Raw genomic sequence first — 24,457 nt, forward strand, 5'->3', positions numbered from 1 at the left:
ATGAGTTTGGGCAATTGATCATTTGATTGTCCCCTTTTTTTTCTTTCCAACTAAGAATCATGATGAATCTCATTGAGCTTCTGGCCCCCCAGATAGAGGGACCCCTCCCTGGGGTTTCTTCCATTTTTCACCGTATCAAAGGTTTTTTTTGTGGGGGGTTCTTTTGTCCAACTACGGGCTCCGTCACACAGGATGTCGCATCTGCACAGACTGTAAAGCCCACTTAGATACATTTTTGGTTTTTGGCTACATTAAAAATAAATTAAAGTGAACTGAATTGAATTGTAGTGATTAATCTATGACATAGATTCTATGTGATGAGCAAAATCAAATAGTCTGGGAAGTTTATGTTCAGATTAACCACTAAGTGGCAGCATACCACCGTATGTAAGTAAGTGTCACAATGATAAATAAGTTCTTATCTAACAATAGTATCTGGAGCGGACAAAGGCCTTAACTCATCTCAACCATATGTTGATGAATGAAGACGGACACATGAATAAAAGGTAAACAATGTAACGTGTGTTCAGCTCAGCCACTACATTTACACAGAAAGAAAAGCATTACACAGATTTATTGATCAAATATTTCATTTTGCCATTGAAGCTGTTTCTAGAGAAACAAGAAAATTATTTGACGATTAATTCTCATCTAATGAGGGAAGGAACTCCGACTTTTAAATCAGGGGGTAAAATGTATAAAAGTAAATTCTCACAATTGTACTAAAGGCGTTGCCGTGGTAATGTTAAATGTTGCAGCAAAGTGCTCCGGCGTAACATTTTAGCAATTTCTTTTCACTAGCCATTCATAAGAGACTGGGCTTTTTTGGGAGGGGCCTTAAAGACACAGGCGGGTGAATACAGGTTTATTCAGGCTGACGGCACAAGATAAATGAAACAATAAAGCAGGTGTTGTAGTAGAAACCCCAAATATGAGCCTGAAAATAAGCATGACGCGGCCCCTTTTAAAGCAACATGGATGAATTTTGTGTTTTGGCCCCCGGGACTCACATGTCCCCTCGGTAAGCATATCTATATATATATCTATATATCTATATATATATATATATATATATATATATATATATATATATATATATATATATATATATATATATATGTATATATTCTCGCATATCCACTTCTTACTGTTCATATTGCATAACCATTTCTTAGTGTACATATCTATTCGTTCACTTATTACACTTTATATATGCACATACTCTGCACTTTTTGCACTTCTGGTTGGCTGTTAAACTGCATTTCTTTGCCTCAGTACTTGTACCCTGTGCAATGACAATAAAGTTGAATCTAATCTAATCTATTGGCTGTGTTTGGTCTCGGCCAGCTTCACAGGGAAGCATTTGGCTCTCAAGCAACTGAAACTGTGTGTCTTCCATTTGGTGCATGTGGAAGTTCTGGGCTGTAAGACAAGAACCACGAGGCTGAAGCGCGTGGGGACGGCTGAGGAGAGCTGCAGCTAGTTTAGAATTCACAACTACAAGCCCTTTCTCTTGAATACTCGCACATAGTCCTCCGCTCCAGCCTTATGCTTTCCTCAGAAAACCATTTATTGTATTTTCCTAAATCCTTTTCTGATTAATTGAGGAGGGACAGGCTCCTAAACTAAAAGATTAATGACTTCCTGGCCATGATCAAAGAGCAGGTTTTAAAGGCAGCACTATTCCTCACTTCAAACACAAGTTCTGTTCTCTGTCCAACAGGAACTGTTGTTAGCTGCTGTTATTACATTACAGCCTGTGGCCACGTTCCATTTCTAACAGGAAACCCCCCCCCCTCCTCTTCCCTCCGCCCCCCCCGACCCGGCCCTCTTTTGTCTTCAGACGCCCGCCTCAGCCGCAGTTTAGGAATCCAAACACAGGATGAATCAGATGAGCGGCCCCTCTCCGGCTGCCTCGAGCCCCCGGGGTCGGCGGCAGTGTGAGCGAGCAACCAGGAAAGGAGGCCAACGACCAGTCCCAGTTTCCTGCAGGCGCTCAACACAGCAGGGAGCCCCGACCGCCAGAAAACCAGAGCCTGATTCCTCCTCTGATGCACCTGACTGCCGCGGTCAGACCTCTGTCCCAAAACCCCGACACGGGTCAGGAACTCTCACGTGTGCAGACTGTAAAGCCCTCTGAGGCAAATTTGTATTTTGCGATTTTGGGCTATACAATGAAAAATGAATTTACTTAAACGAAGGCATCAGTCATGCAGATGACAAACAACCAGGTTTAAACAATTACTTTATTAACAAGGCTGCAACATAAAGGAGTAATGCTACTCACATGATCTGCGTTTCTCGTGAGGCTGAATGATGCGTCACTATTTAAATATTGCCGCCGCAAGGAATCGTGGGACGGAATTATCTCCTTTCCTTTGGTAAAGGATGGTCTAGTGGTTTCTATGCTAAGGGAGCTAATTAAGGAAGCGTTGCAGCTCCTTTCCTTCGCATTAGAGAATTCAAACATATCATGGCGGCCGCTTAGACTACTTGCGGGGCAAGTTTGACAATTTGAATCCAGCTTGTATTTCTGTGGACATTGCCTGATGAGATTACCCACAATTCATTACTCTGCGACAATCTAGACAGAAACTTGGCACATGAAATGCATTCAGACCCACGGTTTACTCATTTAATTGTGCAAAATAATTCGGTTTTCCCAAAACAAGTATATAGGTTAATTGACAATTAGCTTATTCTGCTCCGGTAACCACGGTAACTGTTGTCTTCAGGAAGCATCAAATCAAATGACAGCAAAGCGAAGCATTTTCATTTTTGGCTTTTTTTATTTTTTGCAAATAGGAAAATAGTATATCTGGTATTACAAAAAAAAAAAAGACACCTGTGTTCAACCAGATACACAGTAGAGAAGAGAGAGAACATTGGATGATGATTAGGGAACACGGGTCTGGATGTAGGTCAGTAGAAGCAGCCCGGCAAGGCTCAGACACAAAGACAGCACCGGTTCAGACAGATCAACACGCCCGCCTGTCTGTCTGCGTTCAGCGGGTTTCTACATTGCTAAGCCTGGTTTTTTGTTTATTATGAAACCTAACATATCCATAATGCTAACAGACAGAGAGGTGACGGTTATTGCCAAGTGCTACATGCAGAAGTGCTCTACTTTTGGGTAGAATCAACAACAACAACAACAACAAAAAAGCACCCGTGTTGCTCGAGCCAAGTTAAGGTTTTTTGGACCAACACAATCCGGTTACGTGAATACATGGTGTGAAGAACTGGTGGATTAACAATCACCAAATCCAGAGATCAAAGAGGAAATCATAGTAGCAACTCACTAACTTTCTTTCACTATTTTCTATACATTGTTTGGCTTTTTGATGGTTCCAAAACTTGTTATGGAACTGCCATAAGAGCAAAAGGACTTGATTTCTCGCCTTCCACTAACGCAAGTGCACTTGAAACCGGCAGACTCGGCTTAACGGTTTGTTAGTGGGATTTCAGATCCCGGACCGTAATCAGTCTGACATTCCACAGATTGATCACGCTACAATCAAAAAACTCACAACGGACAAAAAAAATCCTCTCTGGGAACACGACTCGATAGCTTAATGCACTGATTGATTAATAATCCTCGCCAATAAAAAAAACAAATAACATCTCTATAAAAGTTAAAAGCGGTACATGTTAACTTTATCCTTAATGTCCAGTACACTTTATAAGGACTACGCTAATAAGGAGAATTGAGTAGATGTTAGCTGCCTTTCCAGCAGTTTAAAACTATTTTTCTAGCTTTTATTGTTGCTATATCAGAGAGAAATGCTTACAGTACCTGGTACTGTAAATGAGAGAGACTTCTGCACCGTGGAGTCAAATGTAACATACGGGCCGAGTGCTTACTGGGCAGCACGCGGATTCTGAGAGAACTTCAGACAACAACGAGCTTATAAAGTGTCACGCACGCGGGTGTAGCTTTCATGTTCTCGAACAGGCCAGAACAGGGTTTTCTGGTTTGGCGCCCCCCCCCCCCCCCTGCCCCCCCCCCGTTCACAAATCACAGTTAAATAAGGGCAGTCATATGATAACAGCGGGATCAAGTGAGGTTCATTTCATGAAACGGACAAAGGCTTCAGTAAAGATTAGTGCGTACTGGGGCCGTGAAAAAAAAGGCATACGGGTCCAAAAGAGCGGTAATAACAACGAAGCTAGGATCCCCCCCCCTGCTGGGCCCAATTCAGACATAATCACAATTTCACACTTCCAGCGATCGGCGTCCATGCGGGTAGAACACATTACTTTCACAAAGTAAAAAAAGCTTTCTCTGTGTTGACCCGGAAGTTTAGCTTTGGGGAACGAGGCCAATCACAAAAGTAGAATTTACAGAATTAGATATTCTCCTGTTGCTGGAAGCCACCGTAGTGTGATCAGTGGTTGCAAGAGGGGCCTCTGTAAGAATGTGACAGTGTGTGTGTGTGTGTGTGTGTGTGTGTGTGTGTGTGTGTGTGTGTGTGTGTGTGTGTACACACACAGGCCAAGAAATCCACTTTCAGCTGACTTTTTCCTGAGGTGGCAGCTCAGTAGAGCCACTCGGAAGAAAGATGCAAAACGTGTGTGGGGAAACCTCTCACCATTCTTCTGAATGTTCTGTTAGTGAAAGCACCAAAAGTCCCAACGGAGGCCCGGGAACCCCGCCCCCCCCCCCCCCCCCCCCCTTCCCAAAAGCCAGGCGGGGTGGGGTGTGCATGACATGGCGGGGGCCAGGGGCCGGCAGAGGGCGTCTCACACGGTGGCTCTGATAATCCTGCCGGGCCTGGAGCTGCGGTGCACCTTGGTGTGTTTGGATAGGTGGTCGCTGCGGGCAAACTTCTTTTCGCACAGCGAGCACTCGTAGGGCTTGACGCCGGAGTGGGAGCGCCGGTGGCGGGACAGCTCGTCGGAGCGGGAGAACCTGACAGAAGAGAGATGTCCACATTAAGAGCACATTTATCTACCGATTGGTTTCGTGAAGCGGACAAAGGCCTCAATAGAGACATCGTTCAGCCCGTCGTGTCGTTGAATAATACACACACAGCGGGATTTCTAAGGCTCCCTATAGGTAGAATACTCGTTGGTCCTTATGAACGTCGAGGAATTATCTTTTTACTGTCAGACTAGAATAATAATGGTTTGACCCTCCTGGTTTCACCAACGTAATTGTTTATGTCCAATATAATGCCCTTAAATGTTTCCTAAATGGAATAAAAAACACATTTATCTCTATAAGTGACATTTATCATAAAGATAACTCATAAAAAAAAAAAATCTAAATTGCTCACGCTTGCTACCGTATTTGTCCAGGCAATAACTTTAGATGGTGCAACCGGTCCACTAGCATGGGGCACAAAGGTATTCACAACTAAGGGTCAGACCAGCATTCGCATTGGGTGAAACAAAGCAATGAACCCACCAGTGCAGAGAAACTGGCAAACAAAGTTTGACCCGTCTCAAATTTCGGCGCTCCTCCATGCAGCGTTACCCAGGAGAGCATACGATTACATCATAAACAGTTGTGCAGGGTTTAGGTATCTGATAACCCTTCATATTCATAGATCGAATAGGCCAACTGGACTTTGTAGATCGTGTTTCATGATCTTGCTGGTACATGAAAGGCCCGACCAGCCCACTGCATGAACCAGTAGGGGAACCCCCTGTAAGAGGAGGGGGGGGGGGGGGTTAGCCCTTAATCGTAAACTCTGAATTCACGTACCTCCAGCCGCACTCGGGCCAGCTACACGTGTAGGGTTTCTCCCCCGTGTGGCGGCGGAAGTGAGCTTTCAGGTGGCTGCTCTTGGTGTACATCTTCCCACAGCCTGGGTGGGAGCACTTGTGGACCCTCTCCGTAGGCCCCAGCCTGGTCCCCCGGGGGGCCATGGCTTTCAACAGGCTCGGGCCGCCCATCCCAGCCACGCCCGTGATCTCTAGAGTCCTCACGGTGATGGGCAGCGGGGCGATCCTCACGTACTTCTGGTCGGGCGACTTGGCGTCTCCGCCGTGCAGGGACAGCAGGGCGGTGGTGGCGGAGGTCCCCTGCGGAGCCAGCAGGGTGAGATTTTGCCCGGCTGCACCCTGGAGCCCCATGACCAGATGGGTGAGCCAAAGGCCACTCTGGGCCGCGGGCGGCGAGCCCGCTGGCATCGGTGAACGGGCCACAGGTTGGGGCTGTAGCTGGAGGACCAGCGGACCGCCCAGGAGCATCGGCGGGCTCGCGGTGGGAGACGGGTTGGCTCGGGCGGAGGGGGAGAGGCCGGCTGGGCTCGGGCTCTTTGGCCCGTTCTGAGGGGCGTTTGAAGCGCAGGGAGGGGCGCCCGTCTCCAGGTCGCGAGAAGTGTCTGAGGGGGCAGCCGCCGGCGCAGCGGAGGACGGGGAGCCACTACATGCTAGAGGGGAGGCCTCCTCCTTCGGGGCTAGTAGCCCCTCTTTGACCACCTCCATCTTCTCCCTCAAGAACTCGTCGATGTCCTCCAGGCTCGGGGAAAACGGGGAAGACGGTGGGAAAGGGAAGTCTAGAAGCTTAGGCTCCCGTCTCGCCTGCTCCTCTTCCCCCTCTGCCCCTAGAAAAATATGCAGACACGTCCCATCGGCGTCATCGTCTTCGTCCTCGTCCCCCCCTTCCTCCTCGGCGCTGAAACTGTGCACGGCGCACAGCTGCACGACCTCTGGGCCGTCGCAGGAGGCCGAGCATCCCACCATCCTGCAGGCTCCGTCTACCAGGCCGAGGGAGAACATGCTGCTGTCCCTGAACACATCATTCTCCGAGGTCAGCGGTCTGCTGCTGAGGGACACCATTGATCCCGGCCGAATGCAGCGGAGAGGATGGAGAGCAAACACTATCCAGGGGTGCGATGCCAAAAACCAACCTGCAAGGGCAACATGAGATTGGACTGTGTTACCCAGCAGAAAGTAAGAGTGCACGAGGAGCCTCAGTGACTTCAAGCATCTGGCAGCAGAGAAGTAACTTACTGTACAGCCCGTTGGTTCACTAGGTTCTCAGAAAGCCAATTTGAATATGGGTTGTTTGTCCTACTTCATTTGTGTATTCTATTTAAATTACTTGAAGGGTCAAAAGACTATTTCTTCACTTTGATACAAAATAAACAAATATATGTTTTCTAAGCCATGGACAAGAGGTTAGGTCCTACGGTGGAAATCACAATACTGATGAGACGATTTGCCAAACCGACACATAATGAGAAAACATCAATGTAACAAAACATTTGACTAATTGCATTTACTTTGGTGGCAATTTGATCAAATACAAGTATCTGTAAATAAGAATGGGCACGATAGAAACTAAAACATTTCAGTTTCTAAAAGTAGATTTGGACACGAGGCCCTCTTTGTTCTTTTGGTCATCATTCATTTAAGCCTGGAGTTGTTAGTGTACCAAGTGGTGAATCTATCTTTCTAGCAAATGATCGGTAAACCAAAAGCTCATATTGACATAAAGACCCCGGGCCAGCTGGGGGTCCGGCCTTCACCCCACCTTGAGCTAAAGCCAAGTTTGCCATTAGAGAGAAGAAAGTGGCCTCTTGAAGACATTTGCCATGAGCCTTTTAAAATTCACTTAGCTTCTTAGGGGGGCTTTTTTCCCCCCATTTGTGGTGCTGGTCAGGTAGAGATTAACGAAATATACATATGTGGACAATATGGTGAGCCGTGGTTAAAAAAAAAAAAAGATTCAAAAGTTTAAATTAAACGAAACGGCAAATAATTTGGCTGCGTGCATGTGTACGTGTATTTATCTTTGAAGACGGTCTGTAGTTTGTTGCACGACCCCCGTCAGCCTGACCTCCGGTTGTATTTATCCGAGGAGCTGCTCGCCCGCCCGCCCGCCCGCGCAGGGAGGCTGTTTGTTGCTGCTGTCAGCGGGCACATGTCGCAGCAGGGCCCCGCGCGACAGACACCACGCGGTGCACGCGGTGCACGCGGCCCCGCGTGCACCGCGAGGAACACCAGCCGACCGGGCTCGAGGAAGGAAATGAACAGACGAAGGAGCGCTCGACAACACGGCACCCCGCCGCGAACGACACAAACAAATGCGCTAATGCTTTTCTGCTCCGTCCGACCAGGACGGGCCGCGCGGTCTCGACGTACCGTGCGTCGTTCGGAGGAGGCTCGGTCCGGAGGAGGCGGCGGTGCGGGGGGGGGGAGAAGCGGCGACGTCGTCGGGCTCTTTCCGTGTGTTTATATCTCCCTCTTCCCTCTTTTAGCGTCTCCCTCCGTCGTGTTATTGTCGTCGCACGCTCACACCCCGTCCTTGCCACGGGTCCATGTTGGCATTCCTCCTTTCCGAGTGTCACGTGACGGCATTGCTGCACAACTCGGAGGCACGGGTCCGTTTCCCCGGCTCCGATTGGCCGCGCGCGGCGGAGGCTCGCCCTAAAAGGAGCGCTCTGATTGGTTGCCGCTCGATCAATTCTGTCTCCATGTGTCGACGGAGGGGATCGCGTTACAACCACTGGACGCGGTACAGCGCGGCCCTTTCGGCGGCTACGCGAAATAATGTAAACACCACGTAATGCAACAGCGTTAGCTTTTATATTGATGCCGAAGGAAGTACACTTGAATATACTACGCCATGTAATTATTTGAGGAGGCTTTGTTCGCCTTCAATTCACGCTTTTCTGAATGTAAATAAGCCATTAGAAATTGTGTTTTTGTGGCTGTGTGACACACTGGTCTTTAAACTTCTCCCACCGAGAGTGTACAGTGTGGTTTTCATGCTTATTTGATTTTGTTCTGCTGGTCAAGTAAATAAACTACATCAAAATGCTTTCCAGTCAAATTTTACTCCGACAGACTTTGATTTCTGTTACTCCAAAGGCAAACTCTGAGGCAAATTTGTATTTTTTGGTCTATACAAAATAAAATTAATTGAATAATATACTCAATAGAAAGCTAGGATACAACGAGTCCAACACATCCATAACTACAAATTGCATTCACTTTACCTGAAAATGTCTGAAGATATTATCTCCGTTTGTTAGACAGCTTGTTGTCTCGATCTTTACATGCATCATCAATGTGGGGCGTTGCAGGATTAAGCTGGTACACGTGGCCTTGGGGCAAAAGTCTGCTGCGATCAGTCCATTTAAGTCGATGCTGCAGCTATTTTCTGCTTCTAACCGAGGTCTTTGCAGTAATTCAGTCAGTTTGAATTCATTTGTTTTAAATGAACATGCATCTTGCAAAGGGTTCTTTGTTGTTTCATAAAATACAATTTATTAACCCTTATGTTATGTTTAGGGTCAATTTGACCCATTTCAATTTTTGTGTTGACCAAAGTGCAGGTTATCCTTACTTTTTTTCCACGAAATTTTCTGACTTTTCCTCATCTAGGGTCATGAACTGCTGTGTAAAATCTGGACACTTTGATGTGTCGTGGAGTGTCTGCACACAGTTTGTATACAAAGATGATGTTGCGGGTCATTTTGACCCAGACACAAAGTGGCTGTTCAAATCCCAAATAAACATGTCTCTTTGATGTACTTTATTATGATTGCCTCTGAATAGCCAATCAGAACCAGGTGTTTATGGAAGAGAGACTTTCTCTCCCCTGTCCTTCTCACTGTTTCAATGCCCTTTCTCTGAGAAATACACCAAAAATGAGCTCCAGACGATTTTCAGCTGAAGAAGTATTATCACAGCTTATGAACTGGGATAGTGATGTAGAGGAAGATGTTTCAGAGACAGAGGATCCTTCAGAGCCAGAGGACAATGCTATTGATGATCCAGATTATCAATTTCCCCACGATGAGGAGGATTCAGAGGACGAGTCTGCCGGTTTCCCTTCATCAGATGAAAAACAAGAAACGTCATCCACAGAGGGGACATGGACATCTAAAGATGGTAACGTAAAATGGTCAACATCACCACACCAAAGCCGAGGCAGATTGTCATCATCAAATGTCATCAAAATGACTCCTGGTCCGACAAGATTTGCTGTCACAAGAGTTGATGATATTCAATCAGCATTTCAGCTCTTCATATCCCCACCCATAGAGAAGATAATCCTCATCATGACCAACTTGGAGGGGAGGCGTGTCTTTCAAGAAAAATGGAAGCCACTAGATCCAACTGACTTGCATGCTTACATTGGAATTCTGGTGTTAGCTGGAGTATACAGGTCAAAGGGTGAAGCAACTGCAAGTTTATGGGATGAAGAGAATGGAAGGCCAATCTTCCGAGCAACAATGTCTTTGGAGACATTTCACATGATCTCTCGTGTGATCCGATTTGACAACCGTGACACCAGAGCTGGTCGACGCGAGAGAGACAAACTTGCAGCGATCAGAGATGTCTGGGATAAATGGGTCGAAATCCTGCCTTTACTGTATAATCCTGGCCCCCATGTTACTGTCGATGAGCGCCTTGTTCCATTCAGAGGACGCTGTCCTTTCCGACAGTATATGCCAAGCAAGCCTGCGAAATATGGCATCAAAATATGGGCAGCCTGTGATGCAAAATCCAGTTATGCGTGGAACCTGCAGGTATATACTGGAAAGCCACCTGGAGGAGCACCTGAGAAGAATCAGGGAATGCGTGTGGTATTGGAGATGACTGAAGGGCTGCAAGGTCACAACATCACATGTGACAACTTCTTTACATCCTACCGTCTTGGAGATGAACTTCAGGAGAGAAAGCTGACTATGTTGGGAACAGTCAGAAAAAATAAACCAGAACTTCCCAGTGAGATTTTGAAGATGCAAGGAAGACCTCTGCATTCCTCAAAATTTGCTTTCACGGAGAAAACAACACTTGTTTCTTACTGCCCAAAGAGAAACAAGAATGTTCTTGTTGAGCACAATGCACAAAGATGCTTCTCTGAGCACAAGAGAGGACATGAAGCCACAAATGATCCTGGATTACAACGCCACCAAAGGAGGAGTTGACAATCTTGACAAAGTCACAGCCACATATAGCTGCCAGCGCAAGACTGCCCGTTGGCCCTTGGTGGTTTTCTACAACATTGTGGATGTGTCTGCTTACAATTCCTATGTGCTGTGGATTGAGATCAACCAGCAGTGGAATGCCAGCAAACTGTACCGACGTCGACTTTTCCTGGAAGAACTAGGCAAAGCACTTGTCACTCCCAAGATCCAGAACCGGGCCAGGCCAGCTCGAACCCCAGCAGCTGCAGCTGTCATCACAAAGGTCCAGGGCAGGGCATCTGACCAACCCACAATGGATCCTTCGGATACAGGTGCAAAGAAACGCAAAAGATGCCAAGTCTGTCCCTCCCGAGATGACAGTAAAACAAGTACCTGTTGTGTGAGGTGCAAGAAGTACATCTGCAGAAAGCACACCGTCACATTCTGTCCATCATGTGGGGAACACTGAAAATGTTGAACATTGAAAACCCCAGGAGAATGGGGCAAGTTAAATGAAAGTGTTAAATTAAGTGTTTGTGACGAAGAAAAACATGATATCAGGAGTTCTTTAATATAGTGTTTGAATTGTACATCTCTTCTTCTCATCTCTTCTTAATGTTTGTTTAATCTAAAACAAAGTTATTATTGGTTTAACTTCATTTTTGACTGTTTTGTGTGCTTTTAGACAATACGGGTCAAAATGACCCGCAACATAATAAACGTATTTTTTTCTCAACATAATACAAGGGTTAAAAAGCTGCAAACATAGAAACTCCAGGAAGAAATCTGTCTAGACTTATTCCTCAGGCCTGAGTTCTAGGTTCTAGTTGCTTATCTCACATTTGAGATAAATCTTGGTTTCATAGTGAGAAACTGGTTTGGAGTAAAGCTGCAGAACGCCCTGCTGTTTGCCAACAATAAGACAGTGTCACGGTAGTTCATGTTGGGACAGCTGACGTCTGACAGTGTATAGTGAGTCATCTACTATTAAAGAGACATGTTTTGTGTGTACAAAAATCACCACATGGCTCTCTATTGCTGGAGCATAGAGTGGATGTAGGAAATACACAAACTAATTAAGAACTAAGTGAACATTGAAACCATTGCAAAAATCTTCACATTAAATTTTGGGGACATTTTTCAAAGTACAAAGGTGCATAAAGAAATGTCCTCGTGTCGCCGTCACCGTGCCGCTGATCCGTTGCACAAAGGGGCCCTCTGCTGGTTCACTAAAGCCACACAAGGGCCCTCAGCAGCTCCTTGGCCACGTCGAATACAGGATCTCGATTATGCAGAAGGTCCCCTATGTGGCGCCGCACGTTTCCTATTCAGGAGGAAGCCAGGTGAGGTAATATTGATACGAAGGACTCTCACCCAGGAGACCAATGTTTGTGTCCAGTGTGAAATTAATTAAACATACTTAATTTAACTCGCGTGGACTCAGCAGGACTACGGTTTGTATTGCCTCGAAATGTACTTACAACCCACACTTTGACGAGTTGTGAAGAGTGAGATATTGTTGCCACAGAAAGACAAGCTTATAAGTCGAGTTGACACAACAGTGCCAGAGGTGCACATTAGTAGGTGAGGGTGTAGAATTGGCATACTTGTATCAGGTAATGAGTGTCTTTCAGGTATTGCATGCTGGCTCTAACTGATCCTCCATAGAAAGAGAGCGAGCCCTGGGTGAGGGGACTATGTGCATAATGCATGCACTGCAGAAGGAGTGTCAAGTCTCCAGCAGGGTTTCTTAGCAACAGGACACAGCAGGATGTTGCTCCTTCCAGTGAATATATGAACAAAAAGCAACTCACTTTATACATGAAAGTAGCTGGATTTACCCACAATAAAGAGTTGCGATGTGATTGCGATGAAATTGACGCGTTCAACCGCGATGCATTACTTTCCCTTGAGAACACATTTCTGGATCTTTGCAATGACATTGAAGCACAATTTGTAAAAGGGATTATATATATATATATATATATATACATATATATAAATAAATCAAATACCTGGAGAGATCCTTGGGACGAGAAGAACAAGGCAGAAACCAGAACTAGTTAACCAGAAGTTATGTGCCAACTCGATGACATCGCTTGGAGAAGTTAGTCCCCAAGCTTCCGCCACAGGCAGTATATAATCTATACATATATTATATACACACACACACATAATGTGACTTTAGCTTTCCTATTTACACCTACCTGTACGGTTCTATTTGTGTCTCTTGTCTGAAGGTGCGCGCGGCGCCACCAGGTGGCAGACAGTGAATAATGCAGATCACCACATCAGATCACCACAGAAGTCATGTTGCACGGAGCTCAATGTCACAAAACAAGTAGCTAAATCCATATAAAAAGTAAGTTGCCTTTATTAGAAGCTGGAAAACAAAGACATCGACATTGTTGTTGGTAATACGGGTTTTCTTTTTTTGTAAGACGACAATATTGCCAAGACGGTGTCGTCATTGCGTCGCACTTTTCTTCCCACAACATGCAAAAGATTCAAGTTGAGCGTTCCCGCTCCGCGCTACTGACAAAAGCTTCTCCTCTCGGTCTTGTGTAACAATCACAACTTGGCTTACATTAACATTGCCAGAACAGCGGAAGGTAGAAAAACAAAACACATCACAAACAGTAGAACAGAAGAATCCTTTGAGTGGATGAAGAGGAGAAATTCGCAGCCTTGTGCCTCCTGTGGGATGATGGAGCGGAACCTCTTTCAAGCCCTCAGCGCCGCCACCTACAGGCCGGTATCTGGTCCTACTCCAACAGAGCTCCCTGAGCTTTACACGATTTCCAATTGATTTCCAATCATAATAAATTGACATCAACGATTTGGTGGCAGTTCAGGACCTGGACGTAGAAAAACCCACTAAGCTGCTGACGACCGTTGTAGGAGAATTGAATGTGCTTCTGCATTAAGGACTCGGTTCAGGATGGATTTGCGGCCACAGGACGAATGGGGAGTTTCTACTGGACGACGCCTAAATAAATGCATTTATTAAAGTTCCCGCGGTCACAATAGAAGCTTCGTCTCATCTTTTTTTTTCTTCTTTATTTTTGGACTTCAAAAAAGTATTTATCAAAAACAAAAATAGAAAAAGGGACATTCTCCACCTGATCGCAGAGTCACTAGTTTTGAGATCTTTTATGGCTTCGGGTGGTCTGTTTATCAGAGTTGCTGACGAGCCACTAACGAATATGAAGGTACATCGAAAAACAAATGCCGGGTCTGTGCTCCGCTGCCTACTAGACCTCTATGTTGTGGGGAGGCGAGGGGGCGGGGGGGGGGGGTTTAAAGGACCATGGTAAATAAAGGGCAGAACAGATTAGATATGGTCAACTTTTTTTCTTTAAAATCAAGATACATTTTATTTCTTTTCTTAAAAAACAAACATTACAAAAAAAATCTGAATAGAGAATTAAAACAATGAACTGACAGGGAAAAAAAACATTCATTTTTTTTTTCTCGAGCTCTCAAAAACAAAACAAAGAAAGGAAACAAAAGAAACATCTCTTCCTGCATTTCTTCAAAATCATAATTAAAAAAAAGATTTAGGGGTGCCTGGCACAAGGGGTTGAATGCTGAGAAGATGCTGTAACCATGCAGGGAGGTAGGGGGGGTCGTGTGTTTCTGAAGTGGGGGGGGGGGGGTTGCTTCACGTAGCAATGGCGCGGCGTTAAGAAAGCCTGACATACAGCATCAGAAACGCTTCAACACAGGCAGCAGATGTGCTGAGAGAGAAAATAAAATTAAAGCCAGACCCTCTTTACAAGCATACAAATTCATAATACGAGTACATAAAAACACACATGCCGGCTTGAAACGTGCGATAGTGGCGGCCCGCCAGTCCGCCAGTCCACACAGCACGCCTGCAAAACGGATCCAACGGATGTACGAGGCAGCGGCACGACGACAGCTCAGCACCAAGACGGCCGGGAACGAGCGGGGGACCTCGGAACTCGTTTAAAGTTAAAGGAACGGAAAAGAAATGGTTTTAAAATAACCACCGAGCCAACGCGTTCCAACGGGCTCCTGGTTTTAAAAAAAGCACTGGGTACCAAAAGAGAGGCTTAAAGGCTTAACGCTTCGCTCATCGGATACAAGGGAGAGCCCTCGGGTAAAACACCCCCGCCCCCCCGGCAGGCGCGCCCATCGGCGGCGTACGCGCGGCGCCGCGTCAGCTCACGGAGAAAACAAACAAACGAGGAGGGAAGTGGTTTTGTTCACTCAGGACGGATGCTCACCAGCACTGAGCTGTGGGGGAAGAACGCAGAATGAGAATAACAACGCCGGGGTACCGGGGGCAAAAAGGGGAGAGGGGTGGGGTGGGGTTGGGGGGGGCACACCAAGTCCAAACCATTGAGCCAGGCCACCAGGAGAGGAAAACAAAACGAGAGATATTCTAAACGCAGAGCAACGGAAGAAAGCAAAAAGGTTTGAGAAGAGACGTGGAGGATGGGCGTCAGCGGGGTCCGTCCTCTAGTCTTCTCCAGAGGGCGCCTCCTCTTCTGAGCCGTCCTCCTCCTCTTCGTCCTCCTCCTCCTCGTCTCCCCCGCCGGCCTCCTTCGTCGTCTTGGGGGCGGGGGAGGTCTCCTTCTTCTCTGCCGCCTCCTCTTCCTCCTCCTCTAGGGGACTCTCGGGGTCCTCCTCTTCCTCTTCTTTGGGTGAGCTCTTCTCCGGGGCCTTGGCGCTAGAGCGCCCCTTGCCCTTCCCCTTCATTGGGCTGGGGGTCACTGGAAGGAGGGAGGGGGCGGGGAGAGACATTAACTTTCTGCGTTAGGGTCACATAAAGACATGTCCTCACACCCTCACTGATGTTGTCACATGGACCTGGCTGGTTGCATGAGGTCGTGATTCAGAACCGCTAAGCTAATGAATTATTGACATAACATGGATTCTGTCCCCAGGAGACCTCTCACCTGTGGCCTTTAGTCGGGGCTTGGGGCTTTTCTTCTCCTTCTTGTCCGGTCGCCCCCGTCGGATCACCTTCTTGCCCCTCTTCTTGGAGCGGCCGTAGTCGCTGTCGTCGTCGTCCTCCACCGTGAAGTCCTCGTCGCTGCCGGACTCGTCAGCTGGAAACGAGAGGCCACACGAGGACGTTTTCGTCACAGGTCACCGGCTGACTAAGCCAAGCTAACGAAATTGCTAGTAAATGTAACACGGAACCACTTTTGATTACACACCTGCAGACTCATTGATACAAACATACATAGATTATTCAATGTAGAATAATCGAGCACACAAACCAGGCAGGATGCAGTTTGATTGACACTTAAACCACATTGTGGGATGAACCCTCAGGCCTTTATAACCACGGCCCTGATAGTTTAGATAGATAGAAAGTCTAAACTGATCTGATTAAGATCATTGGCACTAATCAGGGTTGGGTAACGTCGGCCTGCTGTAGACAGCACGGATCGGCCAGGACCATAAAAATACAATGAATGATTTCCTTTACTATCGAGTCAAATGATAACATTTCAAAGTATTTGCTTGATTTGATCCGATCCGTCGAACATGGAATGGACGAAGCGTGCAATGCGACCGCGTGTGTGGGCGGCTGTACGTACGGTCGTTGTAGGGCTCCTCTTGGTCTTCGTGCTCCTCGTCCTCGCTGCCGCCGTCGCCCAGCAGGATCTCCCTCTGTTTGGACACGGCTTTGGAGGCCGCCTGGCGCACGGTGCGCTTTCGACTCACTTCCTTCTCGTCGTCGCTGTCATCTGCGCAAACGGCACGCGGCGGGTTACAGGCGGCATTCAGCAGAGCAGTTAGCGACCGTGCTAATGTCAATAAGCCCCAACCCACATTCACTAGAGCAATGTTCAGCATTTCCCCGCTGATCAGAGAATATTTGAACAAATGTAGTGACTGCGATGCCTTTAAATGGGAAATTCTAATTTTGTATATTCCTAAAAACACAAATGTTTTTTATTTTTTATTCTGGACACGTTCTCTGTGCCAGCCTGTTCAGTTCAGAGAAAACGCTCCCAAAAAACAGATTCATTCATCTGATGGCTGATGAGGGGGCATTAAGGAAGTTATTGGGGGGGGATTTAGATCAGCCACGAGGAATCAATCTACTTAACCCAGCGGGGGAGGAAGGCCACACACGTCTGTGTAATAAGGTTCTTTTCACTAATGGATCGACGACACCTTCGACTCACAGCGATTACTCAAAACACGACGACTCTATGTGCCGTATCCAGCTGGGGGTTGTGGGAGGGATTCACGGCGTCACGGAGGGCACGCGGTCTACAAGCCGTCCAAGACCTTTATGCATGTAGAGACCAATATCCACCACCATCCGCCTGTCTGGCCCTTTAACACAGTGGTCCCCAACCTTTTTTTACCTCACGGACCGGTTTCATGTCAGACAATGTTTCGCGGGCCGGTCGAGAAGGTCCGACGGGGGAGTAGTAGTCGCGCGCTCTGTGTTCGCTGGTCGTGCACGGTAAAAGGACATGGCCTGGTGACGCGTGTCAGAGGGACGAGCGCACATTATTAGGAGAAAATCCGGTAAATTTTCAAAATAAAACATTTTTCAGAAAAAAATAAAATATATAAGCTTTCTGTGGTGCTGCCCGGCGGTTGGGGACCGCTGCTTTAACAGACCGGAGACGTCACCCGTAGACACGTCAGTTAAAAAACAGACACCTCCAACTCGGGTTTGTTCGGTGTGGTTTATTCTGGACACGTAACTGAACAGAGCTGCTCAATCCGAGTGACCCCCCCGAACCCCGAACTCATGGGAGGCGGTTGAGTGAGTCTGTGAGCACTTTAAATGGTGTAAACATGGACAGGACAGCGCTTCGTAAAAAAATAAATATTTCAGATTGAGGACATTTATTTCATACTTTTTACGATCGTTTTTCAGGCTCTGTCAAAATAGCTTGAATAACCAAATAAAGATTTGGATAAATAAATTAGTAAATAAGCTTAATCTGTTGTGTTTTTCCACCCATCTTTATCCCTAATATTTTAAATGTGTACATTTTAATACGAACGTCCTTTGTTTTTACGTCACCATGCTTTCCTTGCTTATCCTGTCACATTGCAATGACTTGTGGGTAATTGGGGAAAAAGCATCGGATGTTGAAACCTGTTGGAATTGTTTTCAGCTTCATGTCCAATGTTGGATTGCTTTACGGGTAAAATCTCTTCATAACGCTATACTAGTATTGCAACTTGCCATTGTTCCCCTTAATGCAGGTAAACAGATATTTAGATATAAAATCATATTATATAATTATATTTAAGTAAGTATTTAATACGTTGAAGAGAGCATCACCTCAGTGTGTCGAGTACAGAACGGAGAATTACCTGCAGGCCGTTTTCTCTTGGGCCCCCTCTTAGCGGGCTTCTCCACCTTGGCTTTCTTTGCCTTTTTCCCTTTCTTTTCTTCGTAGTCGCTTCCCCCGTCTTCCTCCTCCTCCTCTTCCTCCTCTCCAAAGTCGTTGTCCTCCTCATCGCTGCCAAAGTCGTCTGCAGAGGCGACAGGGAGGGAGGGTCACCGCTGCTCTAAGTGCCTCAGCCAAACGTTTGTCTACAGATCAGACAATGGACGCGACTTACCTGCCGATTCATTTTTGGGCTTGGTTAGCTTCTCATCAGACTCCTCACTGCAACAAAGATGGAGTGGAGTAAGGAAAACGTCTTAGCAAGCAGAGGACCCGGGGAGATGCTCAACAAAGCACCGATTTCAGTCACACTTCTCGCTTCACTCTTCTCATCTAATAAATAGTCAAAAAGCGACACTTCTGAAGAAGGATGGAGTGAACAGATCTCTTTTCTATGCACACATTTGTTCACATGCTTCTCTGAGTCGTTTACTTGATCTCTATCTGGCAGGTGCACAAAGGCACAGATGCCATAAATCATTGAGCGACTGCAGTTCGCATGCTAATAGCAGGGACGTCCACGGGAGCCGCTGAATGTCCGTTGAGACGTCATAAAGCTCCTCCTTTCACTGACTGCATTTATACTCAAACCCAACGCGGCGTTACTGGAGGATTCTGACCACATTAACGGCCGCCTCCGTCTTATAATAAAGCAAAGTCAAGATTTCAGTTTAACGTCTTTTTGAGTGGAGTTTTTCCAACACGATTAGCCGCCTACAAGTGACCCTGTTGTCATGGCAAAGAAATGGCCATCTCAATAAAAAAACAATTGAGATGAGATTAATTGTTTTACTAAAACTCATTTACTGTGCAACTGGACCGGAGCAGAAGGCACAGCTGGGGTTTATCCCCCCCCCCCCAAAAAAGAAGACACCAGTGGGTCCGTGCTCTGGCTTACAGGACACAAGCGCGGGACGGTCACCATTCAGCCGCGTCAGGTAGATTTACTCCCGTAGCCGAACATAAAGCCCATCTGCACTGTGCACCGGCCGCTACATATATTACTGTACCACCTTCTGGTGTACAAGTGCTGACTCAGGCCGACCACCTCAGGTGGGCCTCATCAACCCCCCCCCCCCCCCCCCCCCGCGTCTGCAAACGCTGCCGAGCTGTTGGGGCACAAATCCTGCTCCTGTCTGCATCAATGCGTTGAAGGAAGAACCAGCGTCGCAGCGCGGAGGACGCCGCGCACAGGCGACTTTGACTCACCTGTCCTCCTGCGAGTTCTTTGAGCGCTTGTGCTTGGGCTCACGAGGGGGGGCGCGCACCTTCTTGGGCTTATTCTCGCCGTACTCCTCATCTGTAGAAGGAGGACAAGATTTATTTACCCTCGCAGGAATCAACACACGGAGGTCCAGATCCGGTTTGACTCATTTGTACTTCAATAGGAGGTATTTGTAGTTATACTGTGTTTTCTGGATATAGAGAAAAATAGGTTTGTGGTCATCAACAGTATTGATGTACATGATCGCCATCATTGTGCCATCATTGACGGCTCATGGTAGCGGATAAGGACCAACGCAGGGCTTCCTCTACCATTATATTACAATGGCATCAAAGCCGTACACTGAAGTGATGATGCAAAACGATCACTGGAAAACGCTAATGGCAGGGAAAATAAAAGATCATAAAAGACAGATAAAAGAGTAGGAGTCACCTGCATCATCGGACTCGTTGAATTGTGAGTAGTTCACCACTTTCCTGTTCCTGTGGAGAAGAATGAACATAGAACACATTACGTATGAGAAGGACCAAGTTGCTTCCCTGCTGCTCGCTGGATAAAAGACAAGCAAATACGGACTTGGCGGGAAGGTCCCACCTAGACGCAAGAAGACACGATGCAACAGCAACAAGGCAGCGGCGTATGAATGACCACTGCAGGGCTGCATTGTGTTTATTAGTCACGCCCCTCAATGTGAGGATTGAGTGTGTATATATATATATATATATACACACATACATACATACATATATATACATATACACACACACACACACACATTTATATTTATAAATAAAGCGTTAGGTTGAGCGCGGAGAGTCTGTGCGTCTGAGTGAAGAGCAGCGGCCCTCAACCCGCATGACAATCGCATGTAAATGGGAGAATGTGGAGAACGTTTTCCTCTGCGGGCCGGTGCCACTGGTGTTGTGACTCCCATGCACGGCACTTATACACTGACACGTGCGAGAATATATGTGTGTGTGTGTGGCGCTTGCAGCAGCGGACTGACATACAGCCCCACAACCCCCCCAAAATGATGGGTTAGTTGCAGCCCTGAAGCGCTCTGAACCAGACACCCGTCAGCCGTCTTCAGTTTCAGAGCACAATCCGACGGCGCGTACGGGGGGGGGGGCGGGGCCTCGGGTGACAGCCGTCAACACCTGGTGAAGCTGCACTGGATTGAGGTTAAAACCACTAAAATTGTTTTGCATTTAGGTAAATACCTTTAAAAACAACCTACGAGTACAACACACAAACTGGTAAAACACACGAAAGAGTTGTAGCCAATTGATCACAATTTCAATCAAGCTGATCGATTATCACCAACTGTTGGTTAGTCGACTGTTTTGCACCTGAAATTCAGAGTAAGATTCAATAACTCTTCTGTTACTGATCAGTCACACACACACGCACTACACTCGCTCACGTTGTGCCAGAGCTGTAACGCACGGGCTGAAGGCCGCCAGTGCAAACACACAGCTGCCGAGCGCACGGCTACGCTAATGAACCAGTGAGCACCTGCTCGGGGGGGGGGGGGGGGGGGAAAGAGACGGCTGCACGTGACCACAGAAACGCGCAAAGACAGATGTCCTCTGCCCGTCCGGCGGCTGCAGCGGCGGATTTAACCTTTTCGCTCAACGTTGCAGCGGGGATGATGATTGGTCAACGGCGGGTAGGCTGCTGCATTAGGATATGTAGTCATCTGAAACCAGAACTTCTCTGTTGACCGTCGTCTTTGCACACACCGCCACATTTAAAGAACCGGCGCTGTAGCACTGGGCCCGGCGTGTTCGTTCACTGCTGCACACAGTGAGGAATGAACTACATTCACATGAAAATGGCAAATTTCCGCTTCTATAAAAAGGTTTTGTTAATGTGCATTCAGGGTCAACTTGAGGCTGAGAAATCTGGGAGGGTTTTTTATTATTAATACGACAACAACCTGAAATCATGCCATAGCTGACATATATGTTTTATTAATACCACACACACTTTACATTGAATCTGTCTGAGCGAGTCTTTCCAGTCAAACCCTAGAAGTAAATTTCAAAGGGAGCACATCCAGCATTCTTTCTACATACATGCAGCATCAAGTCTAATTAAGGCGAATGACCCGGCAGCGAGTTCCTTCTTCTCACGCATGCTGTTGTCTGTCTGAACTACCGTAAAGCACCAAAAGAATACGTGTTTTGGCAGACAATGTGCACCATCAGGTCCAACAAGTGTTGACTATTTCACATTTGTGGAGACAAATACACAGTCTTAACATTGTCAGTATCCACAGATGGTATGTGAGTGCGGTTTGTGTTTAAATCAAAGCTACCTCCGTTGGACCGGATGGCTTTGCCCACTGAGGGAGCCATTTCTCCCCTCCACATGTTGGCCTTTTCAAATGACCTATTTCTGCATGCAATATTGTCGAAAACGAACAGAAATGACATCTGAGAGGAGGTTGGTGTGTTTTTTAAAGATTAAAAAGTACTTTTGATGATGTAACCATAGTTGTGTTAGAGATATCAACGGGGAGGGTCCTTTCGTGGTCCCAAATGCATTAATAACATTAAGAGCACATGAATTACGCCTCTTTCCACCCTTTATAAATGAATGCAGCGCACGGGGGCTCATCTAATTCCCCCCAAAAGCTCGATTCACTTCAAGAACCGGAGCGATTCCTTTTTTAAAACGCCACCAATGAGATTACAAAATCTCGCGAGATTTCAAGGCGAGAGCATAAAAATGACTCCGATTTCAAGTTAAAGGCCGTATATCATTTGTATTAAAAGGGGCTGTGAATACTTCACGCGTTGTAACGACGCGTGGCGGGTGGTTGAATTAGTTCTGCGCCTTCCTCTGACACCAACCAGCGGCGATTATTTAACGGCGGGAGTGAAAACGCAAGAGCCGCTACGCGACATTCTCACTGACCAACACGCCTTCTCGCGTCGAGCCGACCAAAATGCCCTTAATGTGCAATAGGTAGACTACCGACTAACCGAGTCTGCGCGGCAACCGGATCAAATCCCGAGGCCGGACGCCGCCTCCTCCGGCGCTTTTCTTTCTCGACATTCGCCGTTGGTGAGTGGAGGGGGTGGGGGGGGGTGTTGGCGTTTTTTTTGGAGCCTCCCCTGGATGAATGGGGTCGCCATATTCTTATTCTCAAGCCAGAGAGGGAAAAATAGTACCAGGGCCTGGCGTGAGAGTCGTAAAACGTTAGCTGGTTAAAATCACACCGCCTGTTCCCCCCCCCCCCGTTCGGCCTACATAGCGGCCAACAAAGCACACCATGGATTCTTAAAAAATAAAAAATAAATAAAATAATAAAAAAGGCAAGGGAGACACGACACGGCGCGTTTCTCAACGAGACATGGCGAACCATCCACGCCGCCGGGCTCCATGTTGCACGCGAGCAGCGAGCCGCACGCGCGCACAAATTCCCATTATTTTTTCATGAAACAAACACATTCGCAGCTCATTCAAATCCACGCAGCATGGACGAGGCGTGCGCGCTATCGGCGGAGCCTGGCAGCGCGGTGTCCGTAACTAGCGTTACGCAGAGCGGAGGACATATTTGGCACACCTACCTCACTGGTCTTGACATTTTGCAGGAATACTGTAGAGGTTAGGGATGTAAGAAAGAAGAGGGAGGGGGGGGAGGAGAAGCAGCAGCAGCACAGGCAAAGAATGTATATATCGGTTCCCGCTCTGCAAAACACCGACGGGAGCGAGCTTGGCGCACAACTCCGCCGTCCGAGCTAGCGCGTGAAAATAAAAGTACGGAGGCGTCTCGTCCGCCAAACGCAAATCTTCTTTAAAAAATTTTTTTTTTACCCTCAGCTACTCAAAATGGTGAATAAAACAAACTGAAACTGCAGCCCGTGTGCAACCAAACCTCGTGGCCTCGAGGGGTGGGTTCCTCGAGGACAAGCCCCGCCCCGCCCCCCCGTGCACCGCGGTGCTCCGCTCCTCCCATTGGCCGGTTTGAACGACGACCGTGCTTTGCATTGGCTACTTTGGCTGCACGTCAGAACGATGTTAGCATTTTGTTTCCCCGCCTCCGTTACAGCAGGCTCGGTTGATGCCTCACTGTTAAGAAAACAAAAAGAGGCCCTCCGGTTGGATGCAAACATGTATTCCTGTGGCTCCCCAAAGACCACAAAGCAACATTAATTAATTACAGCTTTGTGCACAGTCATCCTATGTATGAAATTATCATAAATGTTTCAGTAATCAGGTTGACTGTGGTTTTGCTGCTACTTAGGCTAACCCTGATCTGCCCACCTGGCAGCACGCTGCAACATGAGATGCAGGTAGAATACCGATGCATAGCACTACAAGCTGTAAAGTCTACAAATGACATACCTCATATTGCTGATAAGAGTTCATGCAATCAAGTGGGCTTCACAAACTCATCGTGCGTTCAATGCTGTTAGGGTAGAACAGAGAAGTTTTTGAACATGATAATTCATGTACAGCACTGTAAACCTGGTTCTTCAAATCGTGACCACATGGATTTGTCGGCACACAGTCTATGGCGAACGTCTTTTAAAATATTCACATCTGAACAAAGCAGCATGCTGCTGTTTTGTCACAGATTAATCTCTGATGAAAATTTCAAAAAGGACTTGCAACTCGATTTACCTGCAGTCTTTTTACTTGAAAATGCTGGATAACTTTCCCCCCTGAAACTTTGTCTCTATCAAATGTGTCAAAAGTGTGCCGTGCACAAATTGCAAATTTTCAAATTCATTACTTTCCCTTCCTTTCTCGAATCAACAAACACTGTTGATCACAAGTCAATGCTTGATTGCTCAGATCTTTTTAAAACTTTTTATTTATTTTGCATTTTCAACACAACAATGATCGACATTCAAATAAACATAATAAATAATCCAAACAGTAATTTTAGTATCAATAGTTTGGTTTTCTTGTAGCGAGTATAAATGCTAACCTTTACA

General features: G+C 46.8%; 2 protein-coding genes across 2 annotated transcripts; both read right to left on the reverse strand.

The window, feature by feature from the left end:
* Window positions 1–2,769: 2,769 nt before the first annotated feature.
* LOC120835778 (uncharacterized) lies at window positions 2,770–8,382 on the reverse strand. The gene is made up of 3 exons (XM_040204987.2): window positions 8,098–8,382; window positions 5,711–6,860; window positions 2,770–4,912 (listed from the first exon to the last, which is right to left on the reverse strand). Exons 2-3 carry the CDS (start codon window positions 6,787–6,789, stop codon window positions 4,744–4,746), a joined length of 1,248 nt encoding a protein of 415 aa, XP_040060921.1. The 5' UTR covers window positions 6,790–6,860; window positions 8,098–8,382; the 3' UTR covers window positions 2,770–4,743.
* A 5,841-nt stretch (window positions 8,383–14,223) lies between these two features.
* Window positions 14,224–23,474, reverse strand: nucks1a (nuclear casein kinase and cyclin-dependent kinase substrate 1a). The gene is made up of 8 exons (XM_040204020.2): window positions 23,084–23,474; window positions 19,938–19,987; window positions 19,490–19,580; window positions 18,456–18,502; window positions 18,204–18,365; window positions 16,454–16,603; window positions 15,803–15,955; window positions 14,224–15,616 (listed from the first exon to the last, which is right to left on the reverse strand). The coding sequence occupies exons 1-8, from the start codon at window positions 23,098–23,100 to the stop codon at window positions 15,363–15,365; spliced, it is 924 nt and encodes a 307-aa protein (XP_040059954.1). The 5' UTR covers window positions 23,101–23,474; the 3' UTR covers window positions 14,224–15,362.
* Window positions 23,475–24,457: the final 983 nt, after the last annotated feature.

Source organism: Gasterosteus aculeatus, chromosome 17, assembly GCF_964276395.1.
Source record: "Gasterosteus aculeatus chromosome 17, fGasAcu3.hap1.1, whole genome shotgun sequence".
Lineage (NCBI taxonomy): Eukaryota > Metazoa > Chordata > Actinopteri > Perciformes > Gasterosteidae > Gasterosteus > Gasterosteus aculeatus.

Excerpts from the sequence above, each read along its gene's own strand:
- LOC120835778 (XM_040204987.2), bottom strand. The coding sequence starts at position 6,789 with ATGGTGTCCCTCAGCAGCAGACCGCTGACCTCGGAGAATGATGTGTTC. Across the intron at positions 4,913-5,710 it reads TGGCCCGAGTGCGGCTGGAG|GTTCTCCCGCTCCGACGAGC; the intron begins GTACGTGAATTC and ends CTCTTCTGTCAG.
- nucks1a (XM_040204020.2), bottom strand. Across the intron at positions 18,503-19,489 it reads AAGAACTCGCAGGAGGACAG|TGAGGAGTCTGATGAGAAGC; the intron begins GTGAGTCAAAGT and ends TCTTTGTTGCAG. Across the intron at positions 16,604-18,203 it reads CAAGAGAAAACGGCCTGCAG|ATGACAGCGACGACGAGAAG; the intron begins GTAATTCTCCGT and ends CCGTTTGCGCAG.